The sequence below is a fragment of the Natrix helvetica genome (genome assembly GCF_964273705.1).
Source record: "Natrix helvetica genome assembly, chromosome: 8".
Taxonomy (NCBI): Eukaryota; Metazoa; Chordata; class Lepidosauria; order Squamata; family Natricidae; genus Natrix; species Natrix helvetica.
Window position 1 is genome coordinate 17,939,011 of NC_138559.1, and position 25,096 is coordinate 17,964,106.

Genomic DNA, 25,096 nt, shown 5'->3' on the forward strand with positions numbered 1-25,096 from the left:
AAAATCTCTCTGTGAATCTCAAGAGACTCTGTGCCCAGTCTTTCCTTGCACAGCACCTCATTTGGAAAATATTTACAGGGCAGGTTTCCAAGCTAGATAAGGTCTGTGATCATAAATATTCCTTTGAGAGACTGTTTGCCCGGCCTTGCTGAATGCGAATGAGAAGAATTCACATTCGTTTAATAAAAGGGGTTTTGTCAGGACCAGGACTCTGCCTCGTGCTTTTTGGGGAAGCCTAGGTCAGAACAAGGTTTTTTTTTTTCTTATATTGGCAAGGATTAACTAACTTAAGACTCACTAAAGCCGAAACCAAAAAGAAAGTGCCCATTACATCAACAAGAAATTTCCGCATGAAAACAGGCTCAGTTTATTGATCTGCTGATGAGCACCAAGATGGCATGCAGCTTTAAACTGTATGGTTTATTTGATAAACTTGGCAGGTTGTTTCTAAGCAGACCAGTGGGACTTCGCCTTACGCCTGTTTGAAAATGGGACTGTTGATGGAACTGGTGAGTCTGATTATTGTGGTCCTTTATCAGGCTCACTTGATACTTCCTCCTTCCCAGCCTCTTTGTTTGTCTCTCCAGGTTCCTTCCCTTCTTCATCTTCTTGGCCTTTCACTTCTTTTCTTGCTTTGTATCCTCGGAAAATGGACTGGATTTTCACAGCAGCTTGTTCTTCCGATAAGGTCCCTTGAATATCCACCACTTCTTGGTCTTCTACCTTCTTTACAATTTAAAAGAAAATCAAGTTTACATTTCTCACCTTTGCATTTTGCCCACCGGGTTTCAAAAAGGGGTGTACAGAGGGAAGGAAGAAAGGAAGAAGGAGAAAAATGAAGCTACAATAAATGAAAATCAAATCTACTTTAGAAGACTGATGCTGAAGTTAAGTGGGGAGTAAAATACATCTTGCTTTTGTTCGGTTTTAATATATATATTCCCACCCACTCCCTCCCCCCATCCTCCCAAAAAATCTGTAGGGCTATTTTGAATATTAAACTCTGTAAATACCACTTGGGCAACTTTTGCTCAGTTTTCAAAGAAAATTTTGGCTGGTACAAATGTCCAAATTAATGCTTAGATAAGACCAATCATTCATCCAACAGCAAACTTATCCTATTTGGAAAAAGAAAAATACCAATATAAAGGTTCTTAGCGTGTACTGGTCAAATTAAGAGGTATCTGGTTTGTCCAGTCACTGTTATGGAAGCTCCCTGCTGGGGAGTGATGAGCTTCATTACTCATCTGGGTGTCCTCCAAAATCTATTAGTGTTGTTTGGGGTTGAAAAAAAGGGAAGAGGGAGCATTATTTACACTGCCTGCACTGGTACATCAATAATAATATAAGTAATAAAAGATAATATAAACCTTACAGCTAAATAAAAGTACAAGCTTCACGCTATCTATGTCTTTAGTTTTATTTATACAGAATGAATGCAAAGGGTAAAACAGACAAAGTTAAAATAGTTTTAAGTTGTGATAACTTCACTGGGTAAATTTAGCACTGTTTAAGGCTGCTAAAATATGTACAAGAGTTTGCAATATGTCTTGATGGTTAAAACTGGTGGGATTTAAGAAACAATTTAAACTGTGCTCTGAGTGGGCACCTCTATTCTTTGTTCATACATATCTTCACTGAAAATGCATAAAAAGGTGTTGCATTTTTAGCTATATTTTTTCTTTATTAAATCTAAATCTAGAGTATGAGTAACTTAGAAGAGGCAATTTAAGTCTTCAGGGAATATGTGGGCATTTCTTTATGCCAAACAGTTTTGGACATAAGAATATTTACTAATTTCAGTGAGATAAATTCTTTCAATTGTTTAACTTCAAATGGAAAAATTGCTAATGGGCCTTCATCAATTTGACCCTTGTTGGATCCCATATAAAATTAATATATTGGCCCCTATGATAGTGGAGAACCTCCCTGAGACTTTTAGGCACACCAAAGTCAGCAACTATTATCTACCACAAAGGCTAGTTTAGAAAAGGCATGCAATTAATCTCTGGGAAAATTACTTACTGGTTTTTCAGTAGTTTCTTCTTTCCCTTCCTTTTTAATTCCATCTCCTGGTGGTGCAAGTTCCTGAAAAAGCAAGAGGGTATTATTGATGCTTGAGACCCTATTGGTACAGATAATTTTTCCCCTCCACTGAATTTTGATGCAAGCAGTTGAAGTGGTAACTGAGCACTGGCGACAAAATTGCTAAATGTATGCCAAGCTTTTGTTAGGCTCCATAGAGAATGCATTGAAATGATGATTTAAAATAGGGGTGTCCGACTCGATTTAATTGAGGGCCGTATCAGGGTTGTGTTTGATCTCGTGGGGCTGGCGAAGGTGTGGCCAGCTCGATGTCACTTGTGTTGGGGGAACCTGTGGCGGCCCAAGCGCTCTGCCATGGAAAACGGGGAGCCCGTTTTCAGCTGTGACAACCTCCTGCAACCCTCTGCCAGTGAAAATGGAACTTGGGAGGGCAACACGTGGCCCTTACGAGCTCCGTTTTCGCTGGCAGAGGCACTGCGGGCCAGTCCTTCACTGTTTCCAGAGTGGCCTCGCGGACCAGCTCTAAGCAGCCCACAGGCTGGATTCAGCCGCCTGGCCTCGAGTTTGAAACCCTGGATATAAAATGATGTTGTAGTAAGCCATTTCATAAGGAAATAAGTGATGTCAGTCTTTTTTGTGGGTATACTTATGCATGACGGGATATTTCAATGCTGTAGCAGTCACAGGATAGAGCGAGTGAATTTGAATTTCAATAATAGGGGAAATTTTAGATTCCCACTCATCATTTTTCTAAATAAGCTTTTCACAAATCTCTGCTGTATAAATTAATTATTGTAAGCGGCCCAGAATTGCATCCCAGCGAGATGAGCAGCAAATAAACTTAATAAATAAATAAATAACATTCCTTTGAAAATAGGCCAATGATCCAAATTAACCTCAGGTTTATTATTTTTAATCCGGATTTTAATCTCCTATATTTTTTTTAGTTTCATTCAAAGGCCTGCATGTGGGAGTCATTCACTATGTAACAGGGGTCTCCAAACCTTGGCAACTTTAACCTTGGAGGACTTCAACTCCCAGAATTCCGAGAGTTGAAGTCCGCCAGCTTAAAGTTGCCCAAGGGTGGAGACTCCTGTTATATAATAACACTTACATTGAAAGCACGGTTATTGTAGAATCGATCCTCTAGTTTTGCTCCCCATTCAGTTGGATCATATCCGGTTTCTGAAAAGACATAACTTTTTTTGAAAAAAATAATAATGACTTCTCTTTTTTAAAAAAACCCACTTCCTAGTCAAATGGTGCTTAATTAAATTGGGAATTATGATGACACTGGCATTCCTTTAAGAACAGTCAAGATTTCTTAATTGAAAAAAGGTAAACATGCACATGTAGCTCAACAGCTTTTCAATTATGTGTAATACAGAGGGGGGAAAAACAGGGCCTAGGACAGGGATGGCTAACCTTTTTGCCATCATGTGCCAAAGTGGGAGGAGTGTAGGGTGAGTGCCTACACCCATAATTTGATGCGCGCCCACGCATGTACACGTGACTCCCCGCAAATGCGCGCACGATCCCCCGCCTTCCCCCTGCTTTTGGCACGTGATGGCATGGTGGACACGTTTTTCGCCCTCTCCAGACTCCAGATGCTTTTTAGGAGCCTGGGGAGGGCGAAAACGGCCCGTTTTCAGACTTCCGGTTTGCACATTGGGCAAAAAATGGCCCAACTCTGTTCCCAAACTTTTGGTTTCCGCGTTGGGCAATTTTTCGCCCTCCGGAGGCTTCCCTGAAGCCTCTGGAGGGTGCAAAATGTCCCAAAATCAAGGCATGCATGCTGGAGCTGAGAAGGCAACGCCTTGCGTGCCCTCAGGAATGGTTCTGTGTGCCACCTGTGGCACACATGGCATAGGTTCACCATCATGGGCCTAGGACAACTGGCCCTGGCTATTTCTCTGTGGCCAACTCAGCACATGACAATTTAAATCAGGAAAATGCAAGAGAGGGACAAGTGGATTTCTGGGACTCCATGCTCTGGCTCACCCCAGCCTCAAAGACTTAAGCAAACCTAAAGCAAGACAAGGCCTGCTGAAATTCACTTTTCCCGCTATTATCCCATGTTGAATAGTCTTGCAGCGAGTCAGCTCGGGTGAGTTGGCCATGGCAAGATGACTGTGGCAAGTCAGCCAGGACAAGTTGGCCATGGAGAGTTGTCTCATTCCAAGGAAAACAGGTGTAACACTCTTTATAGTACGCAGGATAATAGGTAAAAATTAGAACACACACATCCTCCCCAAAATTATATATATGATACGATGTTATGCTTCAAGAAGTGATATGCATATATAGTAAAAAAAGAGAACTCAAACCTACCAATCTGAGCATAACACAAGGAAGGTATTGAGGATAGGCCCATTTAGAACCTACATAGTGGCTAAACTTGTCAGCCCTTCATCAGTTTAACAGAAAATCCCAGTTACTTTCTGGATGGTAAAAAAACATTCCTGAGAAAGAAAAATGCCACATGATGGATACCTAAATGAGTAAATAATGGTTTCTTGCAAACCAGATGAAGCCCAAAAAATGCAAATGTATGTTAAAAAGCTTGACTATAGTCAATTGAAACTTACTTTCTCTTTCAATAAGGAGAGATTCAAAATACTTGGCTGCAAAAGTTGGTATATCATCAGGCTGGTTTCTTAAGACTTCCCTGGCGAGCCCTTCAAGCAGATTGGCAAACCCTGGAGGAATGCGTTGGGTGGTGTTCGAGAACGGAATAGCCATTGTTTCTGAAAAAGTTTCTTTTATACCTAGAGTTCGGTTTACAAGAACAATCAGTGAGACTTATGATCTAAATAAGACATTCCATGTTGGATAAAAAAATAAGGTAAAGATTTCCCCTGACCAGTTGTATCTGATTCTGGTGTGTGTGTGTGTGTGTGTGTGTGTGTGTGTGTGTGTGTGTGTGTGTGTGAATATATGTTTCTTAGCGGAGGGAGCCAGCATTGTCCAAAGATGTTACCCTGTTTCCCTGAAAATAAGACCATGAGTGCATGCGCAAAAATAAGCCCTCCCCCCCAAAATAAGCCCTCCGCGAAAATTTTGCAATACAGCAGCAGCCATGAGGTGACCATGCTCACCACGTCCTGTACTGCAAGACCTCCCCCAAAATAAAGCCAAGTGCTTATTTTGGGGAAAGACAGTATAAATGGGTCCAATCCACCTGACAATCTGGTGTTGTGTCAAAAGTATGAGGAGGAAGGAGTATTATGTATTTTTTCCACCTTGAGTTACTAAAGGCAGAATAAAAAATTAATAAGTAAATCTGAATGTCAAGCTCACACTGTTTAATCTTATTTTTAAATTACTACAAAGTATCTGACTGTAACAACATTTTCAACAAGGAATTGCTTTGTTCTGAACCAGACTACTAGTCCGCTTATCTCAGTATCACCCAATCCAATTTGAAACAGATTATTAAATTGAGGAATATAGAGAATTCACTACGTTTTTTAAAAAAAATTACTCTCACGTAGACATAAAAATGTCTGTTGGCTATTGCACACCTGTTCAAGTTTAGGCTTTACAGAAGGGGTGTCCATCCAACCTTGGCAACCTGAAGACTTGTGAACTTCAACTCCCAGAGTTCCCCAGCTAGAACGGGGGTGGCTGGCTGGGAAATTCTGGGAGTTGAAATCCACAAGTATTCAAGTCACCAAAAGACTGGACATCCCTATTTTACAGTATTTTACTTTGCCCTTCCTAGCAACATTTACTATTGAATAGACTTTGATTTCCGTGAAAAACGTGGCACAAAGCAGGGCTACCGCATGGAAGCCTGCTTAAGGCACAGAAGTAAGAAGCCCTCACCCAGAATTCCCGGCCATGCTTGCTGGGAACAATGGGGGCTGTATTCCTGTACCTCTAAAAGTTGGGGAAGGGAGCAATAATGGAAGCCTCTTCCTCATGGGATGAAATACAGCTAGCCTTCCACTTATGACCACAATTAAGCCCAACACTTCTGTTGCTAAGTGAGACATTTGTCAAGTGAGTTTCAACCCATTTTACGACCTTCCTTGCCGCCGTTGTTAAGTAAATCACTGCAGTTGTTAAATTACTAATATAATTGTTAAATGAATCTGGCTTCCTCATTGACTTTACTTGTCAGGTCACAAAAAGAAACCACATGACCCCAGGACACTGTGACCGACATAAATATGAGACAGTTGATAAGAATCTGAATTTTGATCATGTGACTGTGGGAATGCTACAAACGTCGTAAGTGTGAAAAATGGCCATAAGTCAATTTCGTCCGTACAGCTGTAACTTTGAACGGTCACTAAACGAACTGCCTGTACTCTGGCAGGGACTGCTTGTACTCTGCCCATGCTCAAAGGCGCTCTTATTCTGATGCAGCCAGGTTCCTGGCCTGTCTGCGCCTCTTCCTTCCCAGGCTGGAGCTATCAATACGGGGGGAGGCGCTTAGCGCCCCCACGCCGCCAACCCGTCCTCTTCAGCTCCCCGACCCGCCAGGGGGATCATTCCCAGGCCTCCTTTTACCCTTTTACTCCTTTGCCCGCAAGGACAGAGACCAGCGTTCTTCCCGTTGCTTAGCAACTCCAATTAAGACGGCAAGCGGGGAGGGTCAAGGGAGCGGAAAATCGCGCCGTTGGCTTCTCAGGTCTGCCCACTCCGTTTGTTGATTGGATGAAGGCTCCGCCCTTCAACGAGCAAACCTTTTCCCCCTCCTCCTCCTTCCTCTTGAAGCCCGCCCCCAACTAAAATCTCGTCCCGCCCCGATGCCTCAGCGCGGTGGGTTTCTCCTAGGTCGGCCCACTCCGCCTGCCGATTGGCTGCGAGCTCCGTCCTTCAGCCACCAAACCTTTCCCCGCCCCCCTTCCCCCCCTCTTGAGCCCGCCCCCAATTAAAATCCGGTCCCCCCCCCCCCCGGTGCCTCACCGCGTTCTCGGTTGTTTTTCTGGCCGCCGGTGAAGGAGGCGGTGGCGCGGCCGAGGTTTTAAAGTCCAAGCGGGGAGCCTGCGCTCCTAGTGCGTCTTCTCAGGGCCCATGGAGTGGGGACTCTGCGGGCTGGGCGGGCCTGAGGCCGCGCTTTAGACGGGCCCCGGGGCGGTGACGTCACAGAGGGGGCCGCGGTGACGTCACACACCGGGCCTCTTGGCAACCTGGCGGGGTCTCATGGCGGGGAGGGGGGGGAGGGGGGCTCCGCCCGGGTTACGCCGGTGGGGCAGCTCTTCCATCCCCCGAGGCTTTGCAGATGGGGTAGGCTGCGAGGGCGGGGATGGGCGCCGAGGGCCACGCACTATGGACTTTGTAGTACTTGCGACATGGTTTTTGTAGTACCGTTGTTGCACTTGGGCAACTTACATGGGTTTTTTTTTTCCCCCGTGTATTTTGCAATTGGCCCTTTTGAAAACGGGCGGCTCATGATTTGCCCCTGCCTAAAGCTTTAACCTTCAGGAAAAGCCTCCCTTTTAGAAGCCAGGAGTGGCAAAAGGGCTTATTCAGAGGCTTTGTAGACAACAAGCTTCGTTTTCAGCTGTTCTCAAGCCTCCCAGGAACAGAAAGAGAGAGAGAGACAGTATGGAGGCTCAGTGATGGGAAGTGCTGAAAATGTATCTTGACCTATATCCATTCTGACATTTTTCCTTGCAAATGTTCCTTTTGCTTTTATCCAGAGGCTATTTTCTCCCTACCACCTGGCTTGGATCAGCCCAGTGTGAGGTCACAAGGAGACTGATGTCTTTAACAGACAGACTCCGGACATTCTCTGCTCCCCGAATTGCATGCTCTGACTTTGTGACTTAATGTGGTCAAAAAAGATGACGGAGGCTTCCTTGCTATTCACGTTGCTCTTGACTTGCACAGCAGGTGAGTGAGAAGAAACAGTTCCTGCCGCTACTTGTGCATCAGCACTTCTGGCCAGGCAAGTGCAATCTGGAGAAAACTATCTGTTGAAAATACAATAGCAGCATTTAGCTGATAGGAATTTGCTTCCCTTCCATCCGATGCTTTTTGTTTGTATCTTGTACAGGATGAGCTTCCTTGAGCAAAATCCTGAACAAAGTTTGGTTAAGCCAGGCATGTCCAAAGTGCGGCCCGGGGGCCAAATGCGGCCCTTTTTCAAATTTCAAGCGGCCCGCAGCCTCTTCTCCCCACTGGAGTTATTTGTTTAGTCTTTCATAAAATACCGTATTTTTCAAAGTATAAAGATGCATCTTTTCCCCCCCAAAAAAGAGGCTAAAAATCTGGCTGCACCTTATACACTGAATACAGCATTTTTTGCCTCCCAAAACTCTGCCCCCTTCACCAAAATGGCTGTGCATAGCCTTTAGGAGGTTTTCAGAGTGATCCTGGGGGCTGTGGAGGGCATAAATGAGCAAAAAACGGGCCATTTTTTGCTCAACTTTGCCCCCTCCTAGCCCCCAGGAGCATTCTAGAAGCCTCTTAAAGGCTATTCATGCCCTTTAAAAAAAAGGCCCATTTTCGTGAAAAATGGGCCATTTTTGGGAGAGTGCAAAAACTTTTTTTTTAATTTGCCTCTTCAAAATCTTGGTGCGTCATATACTCTGAAAAATACGGTAGTTAATTCGCATTTAATGTTAAGGATTCAAATAATATCAGGCTGAATGATTGGCCCCACACATTTTCACATCACCAAATCTGGCCCTCCTTGCAAAAAGTTTGGACACCCCTGGGTTAAGCGTTTGGTGAGGATAAGTCAGATAATTAGCTCATCTCAGTAGAGGAATAATTAGCTCATCTCAGTAGAGGAATAACTTCAAACATATTTACAAAGAAAGTCCCTTGAGTTCAGTGCCCCAACAGAATTTACTCCTGGGTGTATTCAAGATTGCATCTTTTAAGAGTTTTGTTAACAGTTGCTTAGGTTTGTTGCCCCTTTGATAAAGGTTTTGTTATATTTTCCGGCAATTTTCTCAGATTTTTCTAATTTTATGCTGTATCCTGAAAAGCAGCATGCAGTTTTTCCTACTGCACAAGTTTTTTCTACTACACAACGGTAAACGGAAACACTACTTCTTTGGCATCCTGCCTTAGCCCAGCTACTGTTTCTTATATTGCATATCTAGGGTGGCCTATATTCTGTAGCACCTGCAAATATTATAGGAGAGTATGAAACAAACCAGGCTGTAACTCAGTTAAATACTAAAGTGATTCTTGCTAACAGAGATTCAAATGATGGGAGAAAGATATTGGCTGTTGGAGCCTTAATTTAAATGTTTACCCTCCAATATTTATCAATCTATATTTCTAATAACCCTCTTAAAAAGTACCGTATTTTTCAGAGTATAAGACACACCTTTTTCCCTCAAAAAAGAGGCTGAAAATCTGGGTGGGTCTTATACACTGAATACAGCATTTTTTTTGCCTCCCGAAACCCCGTCCCCTTCACCAAAATGGCCGTGCACAGCCTTCAGGAGCCTTGAAGAGTGCTCTTGAGGGCTGGAGAGGGCAGAAATGAGCGAAAAATGGGCCGTTTTGTGCTCAATTTTGCCCAGCCCCCAGGAGCACTCTATAAGCCTCCTAAAGGCTGTGCATGCCCTTTTGTAACAAAAAAAACCTGTTTTTGCAAAAAAAAAATGGACAGTATTTTGCTAGTTTTGGGGGGGGCACCCCCCAAGAGCACTCTACAAGCCTCCTAAAGGCTATTCATGCCCTTTTGTAAAAAAAAACAAAAAACCTGTTTTTGGAGGTCTGCAGAGTGCTAAACTTTTTTTTTAATTTGCCTCTTCAAAATCTTGGTGCGTCTTATACTCCGGTGCATCTTATACTCTGAAAAATACGGCAGCTAAGTTGGCCTCAAATAAAGTATAAGAGGACTGATTCTTTTCCTTCAGTCATTCAATGTTAGGGATATGATGCTATATATGTATCTCTGTATTGGTGACTTTCAAGTAAATAAGTACAGGGTTGCCATAGCTGTAAGGGGAAGGAGGATTTTTTTTAAAATCTTTTTTTATGGCTTTGCTCATACAATATGCTGAACCAAGTTATTTAAAGACTTAACAGCTGGGTTTGTACAAGATGCTAGACTAGACTAAAATGAGGTGGTTGTGATCAGGACATTGTAAAAACCTAGGCATTGTCTTCGCATGTTAGTTGATTGAGCAATCACATTAAGGGGTATTTGCTTAGGCATTGTTAGGAGTACACAGGAAGTGTGTTTGATTTAAGGTGGGTTCAGCATATTGAATGAAGACAACAATGCACTATTTAAATCCAAACAAGTCATGGCAAGAAGGCAAAGTGTGCTGTGTTTTTCTCTGACAGTGGGGAGGGAATCAGAGATAGACTATAGACTCGGTCTCCTCCCTAGTCACAAAGTGACATATGACAGAAATGGTCTCTTTTCAGAGAATTGGGCTGAAAAAAATGTTCACACACAAAGATACAGACACATATACTCTGTCATACTCCCCTACAAACTAATGCTATAAAAGTGGAATTCCAAAGATCCTACCAAATAGGGAAATTGGAGATTGTATGAATGCATGGTGGGGAGAGCAACAGAAAATGGCTTCAGTTGAAAAAAAAAAATATAGGAAAAACGTGATCATGCGAAAGAGAGCAGCAATGAAAGTAGTTGTGTAATCTTCAAAGGTTTTTTTAATGCATCTGAGATATATTCTTTCTTTCTCAGTAATATGCTTCCTTGACAATCTTTCGTGAATTGCGAGCGATTTTTTTGCTGTTCAGAAATGTCTTAGGAATTGAACGGTTGTACCCCCAGCATAGGGATTTCTGGAGTATTTTTGAGAAGCTGAAACTGTAAACTGAATTGTTGTGCCTTTTTGTCTGCCTCAGGTGCTAAGTTTCACTTTGCTTCCTATTATGCTGATCACATGGTACTCCAGAAGGAACCATCTCATGCAATCATATGGGGCTTTGGAGATCCTGGTTCTAAGGTGATGCTGACACTCTCCCAGAAGCATAGTGTTATGACCAAAATGGTACAGATTGAAGGTAATCCATAATAACAACAATGTGTGCATGGCTTCCTTGTCCTAATGCCCATGCATAGAATATAGAGTAATAGAAGCGATCTTGGAGATCTTCTAGTCCAACCCCTTGCCTGTGGTAAGAGACCCTACACAGCCAGTCTCTTCTTAAAAATCTCCAGTGATGGAGCACCCACAACTTCCAAATAGGCTATTCCACTGATTAATTGTTCTCACTGCCAGGAAATTTCTTCTTAGTTCTCAGTTGGATCTCTTTAATGACCTTCCGTCTATTACTTCTTGTCCTTCTCCCAGGTGCTTTGGAGAATAGGTTAATCCCCTCTACTAGGCGTAACTCGCCTAGTGCGTGAGTTGCGCCTCTTCCTGGATCGGGATGCTCTGTGCACAGTCACTCATGCCCTCGTCCTTTCTCGCCTGGACTACTGCAACACTCTCTACATAGGGCTGCCCTTGAAGAGCACCCGGAGGCTTCAGCTGGTCCAGAATGCGGCCACGCGGGTTATCATGGGGGTACCTAGATGCTCCCATGTTACACCCCTTTTAGGAGGCATGCACTGGTTGCTGGTTGTTTTCCGGGTGCGATTCAAGGTACTAATTATGACCTTTAAAGCGCTCCATGGCTTAGGCCCAGGGTACCTGCGAGACCACCTACTGCCACCAGTAGCCTCCCACCGCCCAGCGCGATGTCACAGAGTTGGCCTCCTCAGGGTGCCGTCGGCCAGACAGTGTCAGCTGGTGACCCCCAGGGGGAGAGCCTTCTCTGTGGGAGCGCCTTCCCTCTGGAATGAGCTGCCCCTGGACCTTCGCATAATCCCCGACCTCCGGTCCTTCTGACGTGCCCTAAAAAGTTGCCTTTTCCAGCAAGCCAGCCTGGCCTGAACAAAATAAAATAAATGCTTGATTTAATTGTTAATCTAATTTTTAAAATGTTATTGTTCATGTTAATTGGGTTTGTTTTTGGATACTCTTATCTAATTTCCTTTTTAACTTTTGTAATATGTGTTTTTTTTAATGTTGTACGCCGCCCTGAGTCCTTTGGGAGAAGGGCGGCATATAAATCCAATAAACAAACAAACAAACAAGACTGCTATCATGGCACCCCTAGTTCTTTTTTTCATTAGGCTAGACATGCCTAATTCCCTTAGTTGGGAATGTTAGCTGCCGAAATGAGGATCATTCCATTCCTGTATGGCTGGCTGTATATTTCCTTCTTACATTTCAGGCCACCAAGTTTTAACTGCTGCTCTGTGCAAGAATCCAAATAAAGCTATGATTGTGGCACCTGGGTGAAGAGAACTGCTCTACCAAATGTTTAGCAGGATGTCAGGGAGAAGAAATGTGGCAATAAATCATCAGTTTCTTACAATAAAGTTAAACTTTGGTTATAACACAATAAAGAAACCGTCAAGAGGTTTAGTCATTTTAGAAAGATACTGATCTCTAATGGGTAGCTTGCACTGCTCAAAACCACAAGAGGCTAGCTTGGGAGTACCTTTTGACCCATCACTTTGTATGGATGACCTGATGGTAACAGGAAAGATGCCATTTGCCAGCTTCATTGTGTTCTTTTAGCGGCATTCCTTCCTTAAGATAGCCAGCTGTGTCCCAATGAAGGCTCCAATCTGTTTTAGGTGGAGTTGCCTTTAGAGCATTCTCGTATAAAATGCTGCTATTTAACCAATCCACTAGGAGTAAAATGTGTTTCTGTTTTGTTGCCATTTGTACCAGGCTTGTTTTAAAGAGCCCTTTCAATACTCTGAATCAGTGTTTTTTCAAAGTTGACAAGTTTAAGATGTGCGGACATCAATTCCCAGAATTCCCAAGCCAACCAAGCTGCTCTAAATCAAACATCAGAAATTTGAGATCCTTCAGATCAGGGGTGAAATCCAGCAAGTTCTGGAGAACCAGTAGCGGAAATTTTGAGTAGTTCGGAGAACCAGCAAATGCCACCTCTGGCTGGCCCCGGAGTAGGGTGGGAATGGAGATTTTGCAATATCCTTCCCCTGCCATGCCTACCAAGTCATGCCCACCAAGGCACACCCACAGAACCGGAAAGTAAAAAAAATTGAATTTCACCACTGCTTCAGATGTTTTGCTGAACAACCCACAGCAGTCTCAAGTCAGCCAGGCCAGCACTAATGGTTTCTGGAAGGTATTGCAGGAAGCACCTGGAGAGCCAGGTTCCCACCAGGATTCTAAATTGCTCAGAAAATATTCCCCAATCACCTGGTTTCAGGCTTGGCAGTTCTGTCCTTTGCTTTTCACGTATGAGTGAATCGGCAGGTGCAAATGAGTGGGTCTTCTCAGCAATGAGATCATAATTGTAGGCCACCTTCCTGGCGCAGAACTTCTTTGTATGCTCCTCATCGTCTCTACTGTAATGCTGTTTTCTGCCCAATTTTATGGTAAACCTCAATCTATAAGCAAATAAAATTTGGCTTGATATTAGTACCTTCATTACTTTTGAATAATTCCATGTTGATATCAAGCCTGGGATTTAATTTGTTTTGTTTTTTTTTCTATCAATATTATCAGAAAACTCTGAGACTTGGAAAATTATGCTGGATCCTGTGGCCCAAGGAGGCCCATATACTGTAGAGGTACATCAGTACATCAAGCAAGAAGTGTCCAATATGTCAATACAAGATATCTACTTTGGAGATGTTTGGATTTGCAGTGGACAGAGTAATATGGAGATGACCGTTTCACAGGTGAGCCACATTCCTATCAATTCCAGGTATAGTTTAAGGACCATGCAGGAGAGGGGTCAGGTGACAAAGCATTCTGGGAACTGGTATTGAGTTACTTAGTTCTGCTTATGGAGACACAGGCTGAGAATTACTTTTGTTAAAAGGATATTTTTGGCTTATTCTTATGATCAATTATACTGTGATACTTGGGCTGTCAATCTAAAGTCCAGATTGTGATTCAGACATTCTGTCTTAACCATGATCTTATACTTATTGATTGTTTTTGGTTTACTTGCTCTAACCGGCAGTTCTGTGGGTAATAGAAAACTAGATTGAAAACTACCTTACAACTTCTAATTTCCAATAAAAATGAAGCAGGGTTTAGGAGTGGCTGCTTCCTTTTCTCTTTTTTTTCATTCACCAAGGGCATGTTTTAAAAATATTTAAAAAACAAAACAAAAGGGAGAGGAGGATTATACAGGTGGTCCTCAATTAACAATCCTAATAGGGACTGGCGATTCCGAGTGCTGGTCATTAAGCAAAACATCACATGACTGTGGTGACTTATAACAGCAGTTCCAAGTATTCCAGTTTGGTTGCAAAATGAGACATCAGGTGACAACCTCCTAGCAGCTTCTCCGTTTACAATACTTGTCAGAAGCTGGCTGGGAAGGTCACAAATGATGATCACATGATCACACGAGTCAGGTTTTTTTTTTTTAGTGCCATCATAACTTTGGTCATTAAACAATCAGTTGTTAAGTGAGAGCTACCAATGCACAGCTTATGACCGCAATCATACCTATGACTAGTTTGTTTTTTGCTTTTTTTAAAGGAAATGTTGGGACACTATGTGCTAGAATATTAACAAGGCAGGAGGGAGACCAGCAGATCGCAGCTGATCCTGGCTTGCTCTGTTGCCTGCAAGGGTGGACGTACTTTATAAGACTTCTGTTTTTAATTGCAATTTTCAGTGGAATCTTCTCTGCTTCCTAGATATTCAATGCTAGCAAGGAGATGGAAGATGCATCCAAATATCCCCTTGTGCGGATATTTTCCACTGCCCTTATTCAGTCAGAAGTGGAATTGCAAGACCTTGGAGGTGTCAACTTGGAGTGGTCCATTCCAACAGCCAGTAAGAGCCTGACTTAAGTCAAACTTCTAGCAAGAAATCAGCAGGATCAATAAGATATTTTTCATGTTATGATTGATTGGTGGGCTGAAAATGGGCCATTTTAGTTGGATAATGGCAATTGGCCAACATAACATATTTGGAGGAACAGCAAGTACCAGAAGGCCAAATGGTGTGAGGTTTAGGCTCAATTATTTGAATGGGTCCTTCATACTTGATCTTTTTACAATGCATATTTTCTAATAAATTTAAGGTTATAGTATTATTTACGCAGCATCAAAATGTTCTAAACTTTCAGAAAAGTATTCCATTACACAGGAAATCTGGGCCATGGAGACTTCAGCTACTTTTCTGCATTATGTTGGCTGTTTGGCCGGTATTTGTTTGAGAAACTCAAGTACCCCATAGGGCTGATAGATAGCTCTTGGGGAGGGACTCCGATTGAGGCCTGGTCCTCCAAGAAGGCCTTGAATGAATGTGATCTGTTAGAGTATATTGAAAGGTAAGGAAAACTGTGTCTGTTTTTTAATTAATCTAAGACTTTTCATCCTAGAAAATGAGTTTGCCTATTGGCTGAGCCATGGTTTATTTCACTGTGATTTATCTCCCAATTGGCCAAGGTTCTGTTCACATGCTCCGCTATAAACCTCGCTTTGCAAACTATCCTGCACATGGCATTAAGCTTAAAATCACCACTGTGGCTTAATACTTGGAAAAAGTTGTATGACTCTACAATCTCCTAATGTTTTTTTTCTCTGTGTAACTACGACATTTTCCCATTCTAGTAGTTTACTGCTTAATTCAGGATGAGTCCAATGAAATTAAAAATCATCTTGCTTGCAGTGAAAAAGTGTAATCATTCATTTCAACCCATACCAGTTAAAGAAGGGGTGTCCAAACTTGGCAACTTTAAGACTTGTGGACTTCAACTCCCAGAATTCCCCAGCCAGGAGTTGAAGTCCACAAGTCTTAAAGTTGCCAAGTTTGGACACCCCTGAGTTAAAGGGACCAGTTTTCCTCATAACAAATTAGAGGAGTGCATGAAAGGAACCCATAAGTTAATTATTATGTCTCTCATTCCTCCAACCCTACAATCTTTGAGTGCTACGATTCAGTGTGTGTGTGTGTGTGTGTGTGTGTGTGTGTGTGTGATTATGTGCCCTCTGTCAGGGTTTCAAGAGACACCCCCAACAAAAGAAAAAAAAACCTCTGAAGCTTGCTTTTCCTCAAAGTTCCATTTCATTAGAGATGTCATGTTGGCACACCTGGGAAAACCCGAATCTGAAAAGCTTCCAGGTTTTCCCACCCAGTTGAAAGTTCAAAACCCTGCCCCAACACCCCCAACACCGCTTCCTTGCCACGAAGAAAGATTCCTCCCATCCACATCCGTCCAGGTGCAGGGATAAAAGCGACCTTGACTTTCTGAGAAAGAATGTTGTTATGGCTACACATCACTCATACTCTGTATAATCCCATTTACTCACAGTAGAAAGTGTGGCAGGTCTAAAGCCTAAAAAAGGAAAATATGGCTTCCAGATCTTACAGCCTCATTATGTTGCAAATGAGTTACTGCACTTTTACGTGTATTTCAAGAGTTAAAGAACAACATCAGTTGGAGAAAGCTATTTTACTAAGCAAAGCTCTCTTTTTTGCCATAATGAAGTAGGTCTGGTCCTTGATGACATTAATGGTCAATAATTCAAGTGCCGGTTTTGGATATTTTTCATGAAACAGAAAAAAATGAAATTAGGATATAGGACTTTGATGATTAGAAAAGTACTAGATAATGGGAAAAAATGAAAGTCATGTTGTAACCTTACAGTAAGAGGTCAATTCCAGTTTATAATTGTATTGTTGTAACGGACAGTTGGAAAAGACATTTCTTTATATTTCTTTTCTTTTTTTTTATACTCTTGACTTTGCATTTTCTTTCTGTTCTCTTATTTCTATTTCTTATCTTTTTACTTTAAAACTCTCTTTGTAAATTTGTAAAAGTAATTCAGTAATTTGACTACCAAGCTTTCTTTTTTTTTTTTACAAAGAAAGCTCCCAATCTTTCAGAATCTATCTGGTGAAAACTCCTTACTCATTATTTTTCCTGCTGTCTTACAGAAGTCCTCCTTCGTACCTCGATGCTGGTCCCCGAAAAGCATCCGTGCTGTGGAACGCAATGATCCGCCCTTTCATCAACATGACCATCCAAGGAGTTATATGGTACCAAGGTATGTTTGAGTACCAGTGCAAGATTGGACTGGAATGATGCTTCCCCTGCTGATGTATTGGACCTTTGTCTACTGCAGGGGAAGCCAATACTCTGATGAACACTGATATGTACAATTGCACCTTCCCTGCACTCATTGACGACTGGCGAAAAGCCTTTCATGAAGGATCCGATGGTCAAACCAACAAGCAGTTTCCCTTTGGCTTCGTTCAGGTAAGTGTATGATGCAAATGCACTCCTGGACAGGAGGTTATTTGGGCTCATTTAAATCTGTCCCTTTAGATTTTGATGTCATCCTTTTCAAGATTATTGAGTCTGTGTTATTCTATATTCTGTAAGATGGAAGAATCTTCCTACCTAAATAGATGTCCTCATCTCAAGCTTTTGAGGTGAATGTTTTATGGTAGGTTGTCATCATAAAATGCAAAGGGCATAGGCAGAAAAGTGGTATTTTGCTCAATCAGTCCGATCTAGCCTTAGATTTCTGTCCCTAATTATTTATGAAATCCTTAATCGGTGATAAATACTGGTTCATATTTCCAGATTCATGCTTTCCTCTTCCAAGTGTTGGCTAGACTCACACATTGCTTTAAGTCAGCAAGGGCGAACCTTTTTTGGCTCGCGTGCCAAAAGTGGGGGGAGCGCAGGGGGGGTCGTGCGCGGGCGTACCGCACCCATAATGCAATGTGCAATCCCCCCAGCGCGCATGACAGGCACGGCCCTCCATTTTTTGCATGCTTTTTTCGCCTTCCCCAGGCTTCAGAGGCTTTATAAGAGCCTGGGGAGGGCGAAAACAGCCTTTCCCCCCCCCTTGGGGGGCCCCCCAGAGGCTACAGGAACTTCCCTGAAGCCTCTGGAGCGCAAAAAGTTTGAGAACAGACTTCCTGTTTGCTCGTAGGGCCGGTTTAAGCCCTCCAGAGCCTTCAGAGCTTCTGGAGGCTTCCCTGAAGGCTCCGGAGGACGAAAAATGACCCTACGAGCAAACCAGCTTGTCCGTTGGGCCGCTTTTAGTCCCGCGGAGCCTTCAGGGAAGCCTCTGGAAGGTCCCTGAAGGTTCTGGAGGGCTTAAACCAGCCCTACGAGCAAAGTTGCAGTGGATTTTTAATAATAGATTATTGAAAAAGTCAGTGGACTCGTTTAGATGAGCAAGCATGTGACTGGATTTACACACATAGTCAGCCAAAACTAAACAGATTATGACTCATTGTGATGCATGAATCTATATACTCTATGTAAGACTTCAACCCCTGTCTGTTTCAGCCATAGAGAACAGTGCATCAGTTAACTGTTAACTGTCAAGCAGCAATCTTAACCATTAGGCTTCTAATAATGCATGCGGTTTTATGAACTGACTGCTTTGTCATTCCCCCGTTTATTGTTTTCCAGATGCATTGGATGTTAATTTTCATAATTCTTCGGGCAGCATGCCATTTTCCTGACTATAAATTCTTATTCCTGAGAACTATAAGAGTTGATCCAGTACATGTGAAAGATACCATGTTGAGGAAGGCTGCCTAATATTGAGACAATGGAATTGTGCAAAAGATTTGATTTCCCCACTTGCTGCTCTTATAGTGTAGAGACTCGAGAATTTTATGCCCTTTGGGCCAAGAAGGATTGTTTGTTGGTGAAGTATAATACTCAACTATGGACTGTTTCCATTCTTAGATTGTGTATGTTTCTACAATCATAACTGAGTGAATGATGGTTATTAAGGATAAAGATCAGGTCTTCCACAGCTGTTTTGTCCATGATTTGTATGAGGGACTTTCAGTTTGAGTAGGAACTGACTAGAATGACAAGTTGTGAAATCCGTGGCTACCTTTTCTTGAAGATCTCCTTTCTTTACCCACTTTCAGTTATGTACATATCTGCACGTGCAGATAAACGACAAATTTCCACGTATTCGGTGGCATCAAACTGCAGACTACGGCTATGTCCCTAACAAGAGAATGTCCAATACTTTCATGGCTGTTACCTTAGATCTTGGGGATAATGAATCTCCTTATGGCAGGTACATTTTAAAATCGCTTGAGATCTGTCCTCTAATCTCCTGGAGGTTTTCTTCTCTCGTTAAAAAAAAAAAATGCTTCTGTTTCCTTTGAAAACTGATACTCCATTGCGATCAAATCAGTCTTAGTCGAGGGAGTCAAAGATGACAGCATCATAGGGAGAGGGAGAAACAAGCAGGCGGAATGTGTGAAGAAATAAGTGATGTGTACGTGGGAGGAGAAAAAAATGTAGATGGGAAAACAGAAAAGGAGACTGTGACATTGATTTGGAGGGTGAACCAAAGGTGGTTGAAAGAAGAAGGGTGGGAGAGATTCCTGTCTGTTGATTAGAAGCACAGCTGAGACTGGAAGAGCAGGCTACGGGGTGACAATTTTGAAGACTTGAGAACTTCAACTCCCAAAATTCCCCAGCCACCATGTCTGGCTGGGGAATTCTAGGAATTGAAGTCCACAAGTCTTAAAGTCGCCAAGATTGGAGACCTCTGATGTAGTAATAGATAGGTAGTACTCATTGGCAGTTCTCAAAAAAGTAACTCTGTTACCCTACCCTAGCAAAAGTGCTCCAAGCTCTTAGGTCATCTTAAGGATTTAACAAATTTATTCTGGGCCCAATCTATTGTGGACTAAACTTCTTATCATCCGATTAAATGGATGTTGTCCTATGGCAAAAAGCAATTGCACTATAGCTTATAATGTCCCAAGCCTAAGATTGACTCTCAACAATGAGAGGAGGAATGAAGAAGAGAGAGAGAGGTGGCAGATTATAAATAGAAAAAGACAAGACAAGAACGACATGAGATGGGCTCTACAAGCTTTTGGCTGGCGTTTATTAAATTTGTATGCCATCTATCTTTCTACCAAACAGCTCTGATATCTATTCAGACTTCTTGTTCTTCGTGAAATGGCACCTTTACTTGCTGTTTTCATTTATAATATCGGAAGCTGTCAGCTGGATAGCCTTTTAAAATATGAGCATGAAAAAGAAAAGGGCCTGAGTTCCAATTGAACCTTCTCATCCCTTTTCTTTGTCCTTCAGCATCCATCCTCGGGATAAGCGGACTGTGGCCTACAGGTTGCATCTTGGAGCACTGGCAGTGGCTTATGGGGAGAAAAGTACAACCTTCCAGGGACCCTATCCTCGGAAAGTGCAAGTGAATGAAACCCATAGGCTTCTTAATATCACCTTTGAGGAATGTATTCAGTTGCGCCACATGGACAACAAGACTTTCGAGGTAAAAGACAGGGAAGAGATGTTGATTTAGGACAGTGTTTCTCAAACTTGGCGACTTTAAGTCCTGTGGACTTCAACTCCCAGAATTCCCCAGCCAGCTATGCTGGCTGGGGGATTCTGGGAGTTGAAGTCCACAGGACTTAAAGTCGCCAAGTTTGAGAAACACTGATTTAGGATCACAGCAGTTAAGGTCCAATACATCTAGTTAGCTACCCGACTGCAGGAGGATTCTCTATGCCTTGAATTATAGCCTGCTTGCCATTTATTTAAACGTAGCTGCTAAGCCTATGTGTACGTGTGCAGCATACGTGGCCTTGTTAAAAGTTAGAGAAGGAAAAGTTGGGGCTAGAGCAGTGTTTCTTAACCCCAGCAACTTTAAGATGTGTGGACTTCAACTCCCAGAATACCCCAGCCAGCACATCTTAAAGTTACTGAGGTTAAAAAACATTGGGCAAGAGGAAGGGAGAAACAGCACCAGAAAGAAGGAATTTCAGCCCAAATTCTGAAAGTGTTGTCTGCTATCTTGGGCTGTGTAGGAAGCAACATACTCAACCATCATATACTTGCCATCCTGTTAAGAGGCATTCAGCAATGGCAAACTTTAATGAATTATAATAATACATTTTCTTGCACAAGTTCCTCTAATTCAGTGGTTCTCAACCTTCCTAATCCTCCCTTTAATACAGTTCCTCATGTTGTGGTGGCCCACTTTACGACCTTAAAATAAAATTATTTTATGTTTTCCATATTTTTTTGAAAATATGTGTTTTCCGATGGTCTTAGGCGACCCCTGTGAAAGGGCCGTTTGTTTGACCCCCCCCCCCAAAGGGGTCCCGACTCACAGGTTGAGGACCACTGCTCTAATCCTTTAACATAGAAACTCATTGCTGTAACTTTTCCCCAGTGAGATGAATAGAAACTTCAAGATTAAAAGGATGTGATTTAGACTTGGGGGGGAATGACACGGGTAGAGAGAGTAACACGGAGTACAACGTCTGCTCACCAACGAATGCCAAGCCCTCAGCAGTTGTTGCTTTTTAAAGATGCAGACTCTGCAGTTGAAGCCATTGCTCTCTCTCTCGCCTTTTTTGCAGGTGTGTTGCTCTAATCTGGGACCGGGCAACTGGAAACCCGCATCCATTGTTTCATCCTCTTCCTACACGGTAATCCTGCAGAACCCAACCTGTCCAGATGGCATAAAGGGCTTGCGCTACGCCTGGTCTGAATGGCCCTGTGAATACAAACAGTGCCCCATTTACAACCTACAGGACTTGCCTGCCCCTCCCTTCATTACATTTTCCCACAATAACCCTGCATGGATTTTGCTGTGAGCGAGCTGAGAGTGGAAAGAGGAATCAGCAGCTTATTTTGCAGACGGAAAAAGAAAAAACAAGAAATGTGGCGCACGCAGCTACAGCTTATTTTTCTTAAAGCAGTAAAGCTCTCAGGTTGATGACTGCAGAGAAGAATTTTAAAATGAGCAACCCAGTTACTTACTTGCCAGAAAGGTCATAGTAGGGAGGGTGGATCAGATGTTGGCGGTTCTTACTCTTGCTACCTGCCTGAGGTGCCGTAATAACCGGAATTACTTCGTAAGTACTTCACTAGAAATCAAACCCTTTCTAAAACAAACCCTGGTTAGCTGCACGCAACCAAGAGAGCCAGGATTCTGAATGACAAGGCATGATGGGTGATCAATAAAAGATTCCTCTGGGAACATTGACATTCCAGTGCATGTTTAAACATAAGTCCTTCTGAATTTAGCTCCAAAGTACAGAGATGAGTTGGATGGGCCATTTGTAAGATGCCATAGTGGTCCAGCCATTTGCTCTTCTCTTGTCTGCAGCTGATCTGGCAGAGGAGTGTTTTCAGGAAAGCAGGGAACAAACACTCAACATTCTCCCCCTCCCATTCTCCTAGGCAACTATAACAGGAGTAAGCCTAATACAAGCCACAGCTTTGTGCTAAAAGGAATGACAGAGCTATGGCATTCCAGATGTTGCTGGATGTCCTTGGCAAGGTGAGCGATGTTGGCAGATGCATTAAAGCGATATCTAGACTCTGTATCTTGTCTGCCCTGAACCTCCAGATTAAAATAGGTGCCTTAGGATTCACTGTATTCCAGATTTACATTATGTCTACTATCACTTGCAGCAAATAAGAAGTCTTGCAGCAAAAAAAAAACCCCTTTCAAATATAAAATGTTACATTAAAAACACAATATCGCTTTACAAAAAATAAGAACATAGAAGTATGTTTCTTTTGTCAAGCAAAATCTGTGGCTTCAGCCAAAGTCCAGGGAGGCTTTCGCTATGTTGGGTTTGGGTCAACTTGATTTCCTCACTTGTGTATGTATGTATGTAGTATGTTTGTCTTCGATGAGCAACCTGTTAAACCGATTGATCTGGTTATGTTAAACCAAAGTAGAAAATGGGAAACAATTGATTTATAGCGCTGTTCCCTGGATCAGAGTGAAGTTGGGTATAGTGTTTAGACTAGAGGTCTCCAAACTTGGCAACTTTTAAGACTTGTGGACTTCAACGCCCAGAATTCTACAGACAGACAGACAGACAAATGCTTGAGGTTTCCCAATAATATATAAGAAACAATAATGGATTGATCTACGTTAAATAATACAGACTTGAGGGTAAGAGAAGATAGATATTTCATGTGCTAGATTTATTTCAACTAGAGGATTCCAGATGGTAGAGATTATTTGACTTTGCTCTTCAAAAATTAACTTCTGGCATTGGGTTGTGGAATATAGATGGGTGAATCTGTCAGCTTCAGTGTGTTGTGGATTCTTCATATCGTTGATTTAACAATTTCAAAAGTCCTATTTCCATATCAGGTATTTTTTAAAGCTGGAATCAAAATTGGTATTTAATTTTTAAATGCGTGCAATCATTTTGCAATTTGAGCTAAAGTGTGTATTTCTGTACAGTCATTGTTTTTTCCCCCTAACAACTGGTGTTTTTGCTAATACTGGCATTTTGGTACACTTTCCCCTTTTTATAAATCTAGGAGCTTTGCAAAATTCAGAGAAGTTGATACTTCAGAGGAGAAGTAAGTTTCAGCTTGTCTCGATCTGACAATGCAAACTTAAGTTCATAATTAAATATGGATCAGGTGACTTCTCCATCCATCCTTACTGTGGAACAGCTGTCGCTCCTGGATTGATCTTGTCCTTCATGTGGGAGAGTAAGATTGCCCTATGACAAAGGTGGGCTGAATGTAGATGGAGGTGTACTTCAGATTAGCTGTAGGAGGGGGTTAGTGAAATCCACAATTTAGATGGTTTGTTTCCTAAATTAGAGAGCAAGTAGGAGGGATGTCTGAGAATTTCAGTTGTGATTCTGAAAACATCCCTGGGTGGAACGTTCATTTAAAATGTTTTGCAGTGCTGTGCCTTTATTTTTGAGCCGCTGTATGGCTCTTTTCTTTGTTTAACAAATTTAAGAGTTGGAATGAAAAAGCACAGTGTTAACATTCCCTATAATTATATGGCTGTTTGAGACAGCCAGGGCAAATATGGCAATTTAGCTGCAAATGAAAGGATATGGAGTGTTTGCATGTAATATCCATTCTTTTTTAAAATCAAGTCATGCTTAATTTAATGGAAAATTTTACCCTAAATAAAAATACCTACTTTAAAATGAAATCTGCAGACAACAGCAAGATACATGTTTGTCTACATAAATCATTCTTTGAAAATGAGTCCGTAAGCCTTTGGCAGGCATCTCAAATTAATCCTCAAATTTCTATGCAGAACAGCTTCCAAGGAAAAAATTATTCATCATTTGCATTCATTCATTCAATAGTATGCAGTTATTCAGCAGAGACTTATGTGTAAATTAATATGCAAGGAGTGATAATTTTGTGTCCAAAAGAGCATGGATATTCGCCAAGCAGTTAGAATCACATTATATGGAAGATTCTAGTCACTTGTCCCAAACCTTCTAGTAATCTGTGTGTATCTGGGAGTAAACTCCAAATACTGTACAGGTAGTCCTCAACTTACAACAGTTTGTTTAGTAACCGTTCAACGTTAACAATGGTACTGAAAAAAGGGACTTAAGGCATTTTTCAAACTTAATAACCGTTGCAGCTTCCCATGGTTACATGATCAAAATGCAGACGCTTGACAACTGATTCACATTTATGACAGTTGCAGTGTCCCATGTGATCCACTTTTGCAACCGTCCTACAAGCAAAGTCAGATAGTTGCAAGAGTGGATCATGGAGTGAGTAAGCCAGATTCACTTAACAAAGATGTTACTTAACAATTGCAGTGATTCACTTAACTGTGGCAAGAAAGGTTGTAAAGTGGCCCAAAATTTATTTTACAGCTGTCTCACTTAATAACAAAACTTTAAGACTCAATTGTCATTGTACTTTGAGGACTACCTGTTATGTATTTAAGAGTAAACTGGAGCCGGGCCTACATTTGATAAAAGCTTTACAAGTATACAGAAAGAGCCAGACAAAAATTATTGGTTTACAATTGCTCCTCTTTCATAGTTCTATAAATCTATGGGTGTTTGGATTACTGTTTGTTTGCATAGGTAAATTTTTTGGATAATGATACTGTAGGATGTAAAAATGAATGAGTTATACTTGTATTTGTTGTGCCAGTCGGTGTGTTTTTGTTGTTTTTGAGGCAATCCTCTGAAATAGCAAAGTGGAAGTATGATTTCCACCCATGATTAAAAATTACAAATTGTCTTTCTGATTTAAGTGGTCTCAATTAAAATAGTCCCCTCTTGCCTGGAAGTTTTGATTATTTAATAATTCACCCTGGCGGGAA

The 25,096-nt window shown here is 42.0% G+C and overlaps 2 protein-coding genes across 4 annotated transcripts; one reads left to right on the forward strand and one right to left on the reverse strand.

Annotated features, from left to right (window-relative positions):
* Positions 1-343: 343 nt before the first annotated feature.
* On the reverse strand, positions 344-7,127 carry SPA17 (sperm autoantigenic protein 17). 2 transcript variants are annotated; one of them, XM_081960520.1, is made up of 5 exons: positions 6,964-7,127; positions 4,635-4,814; positions 3,161-3,231; positions 2,026-2,088; positions 344-726 (listed from the first exon to the last, which is right to left on the reverse strand). In XM_081960520.1, the coding sequence occupies exons 2-5, from the start codon at positions 4,786-4,788 to the stop codon at positions 520-522; spliced, it is 495 nt and encodes a 164-aa protein (XP_081816646.1). In that variant the 5' UTR covers positions 4,789-4,814; positions 6,964-7,127; the 3' UTR covers positions 344-519. The 2 variants fall into 2 exon arrangements, with proteins under 2 accessions (XP_081816646.1, XP_081816647.1); XM_081960521.1 differs by lacking the exon at positions 6,964-7,127 and adding an exon at positions 6,565-6,692.
* Positions 6,945-25,021, forward strand: SIAE (sialic acid acetylesterase). 2 transcript variants are annotated; one of them, XR_014175998.1, is made up of 12 exons: positions 6,945-7,052; positions 7,701-7,893; positions 10,849-11,007; positions 13,539-13,714; positions 14,690-14,828; positions 15,144-15,327; positions 16,938-17,047; positions 17,126-17,259; positions 18,906-19,060; positions 20,095-20,290; positions 21,384-22,567; positions 22,717-25,021. XR_014175998.1 is itself a non-coding variant. In XM_081960519.1 (11 exons), exons 2-11 carry the CDS (start codon positions 7,830-7,832, stop codon positions 21,618-21,620), a joined length of 1,554 nt encoding a protein of 517 aa, XP_081816645.1. In that variant the 5' UTR covers positions 6,945-7,052; positions 7,701-7,829; the 3' UTR covers positions 21,621-25,021. The 2 variants fall into 2 exon arrangements, 1 of the variants encoding a protein (XP_081816645.1); XM_081960519.1 differs by having other exon boundaries at positions 21,384-25,021.
* The last annotated feature ends 75 nt before the right edge of the window (positions 25,022-25,096 follow it).

Excerpts from the sequence above, each read along its gene's own strand:
- SPA17 (XM_081960520.1), bottom strand. The coding sequence starts at position 4,788 with ATGGCTATTCCGTTCTCGAACACCACCCAACGCATTCCTCCAGGGTTT. Across the intron at positions 3,232-4,634 it reads TCTCCTTATTGAAAGAGAAA|AAACCGGATATGATCCAACT; the intron begins GTAAGTTTCAAT and ends ATGTCTTTTCAG. Across the intron at positions 2,089-3,160 it reads ACAATAACCGTGCTTTCAAT|GAACTTGCACCACCAGGAGA; the intron begins GTAAGTGTTATT and ends TTGCTTTTTCAG.
- SIAE (XM_081960519.1), top strand. The coding sequence starts at position 7,830 with ATGTGGTCAAAAAAGATGACGGAGGCTTCCTTGCTATTCACGTTGCTC. Across the intron at positions 7,894-10,848 it reads GCTCTTGACTTGCACAGCAG|GTGCTAAGTTTCACTTTGCT; the intron begins GTGAGTGAGAAG and ends TGTCTGCCTCAG. Across the intron at positions 11,008-13,538 it reads CAAAATGGTACAGATTGAAG|AAAACTCTGAGACTTGGAAA; the intron begins GTAATCCATAAT and ends CAATATTATCAG.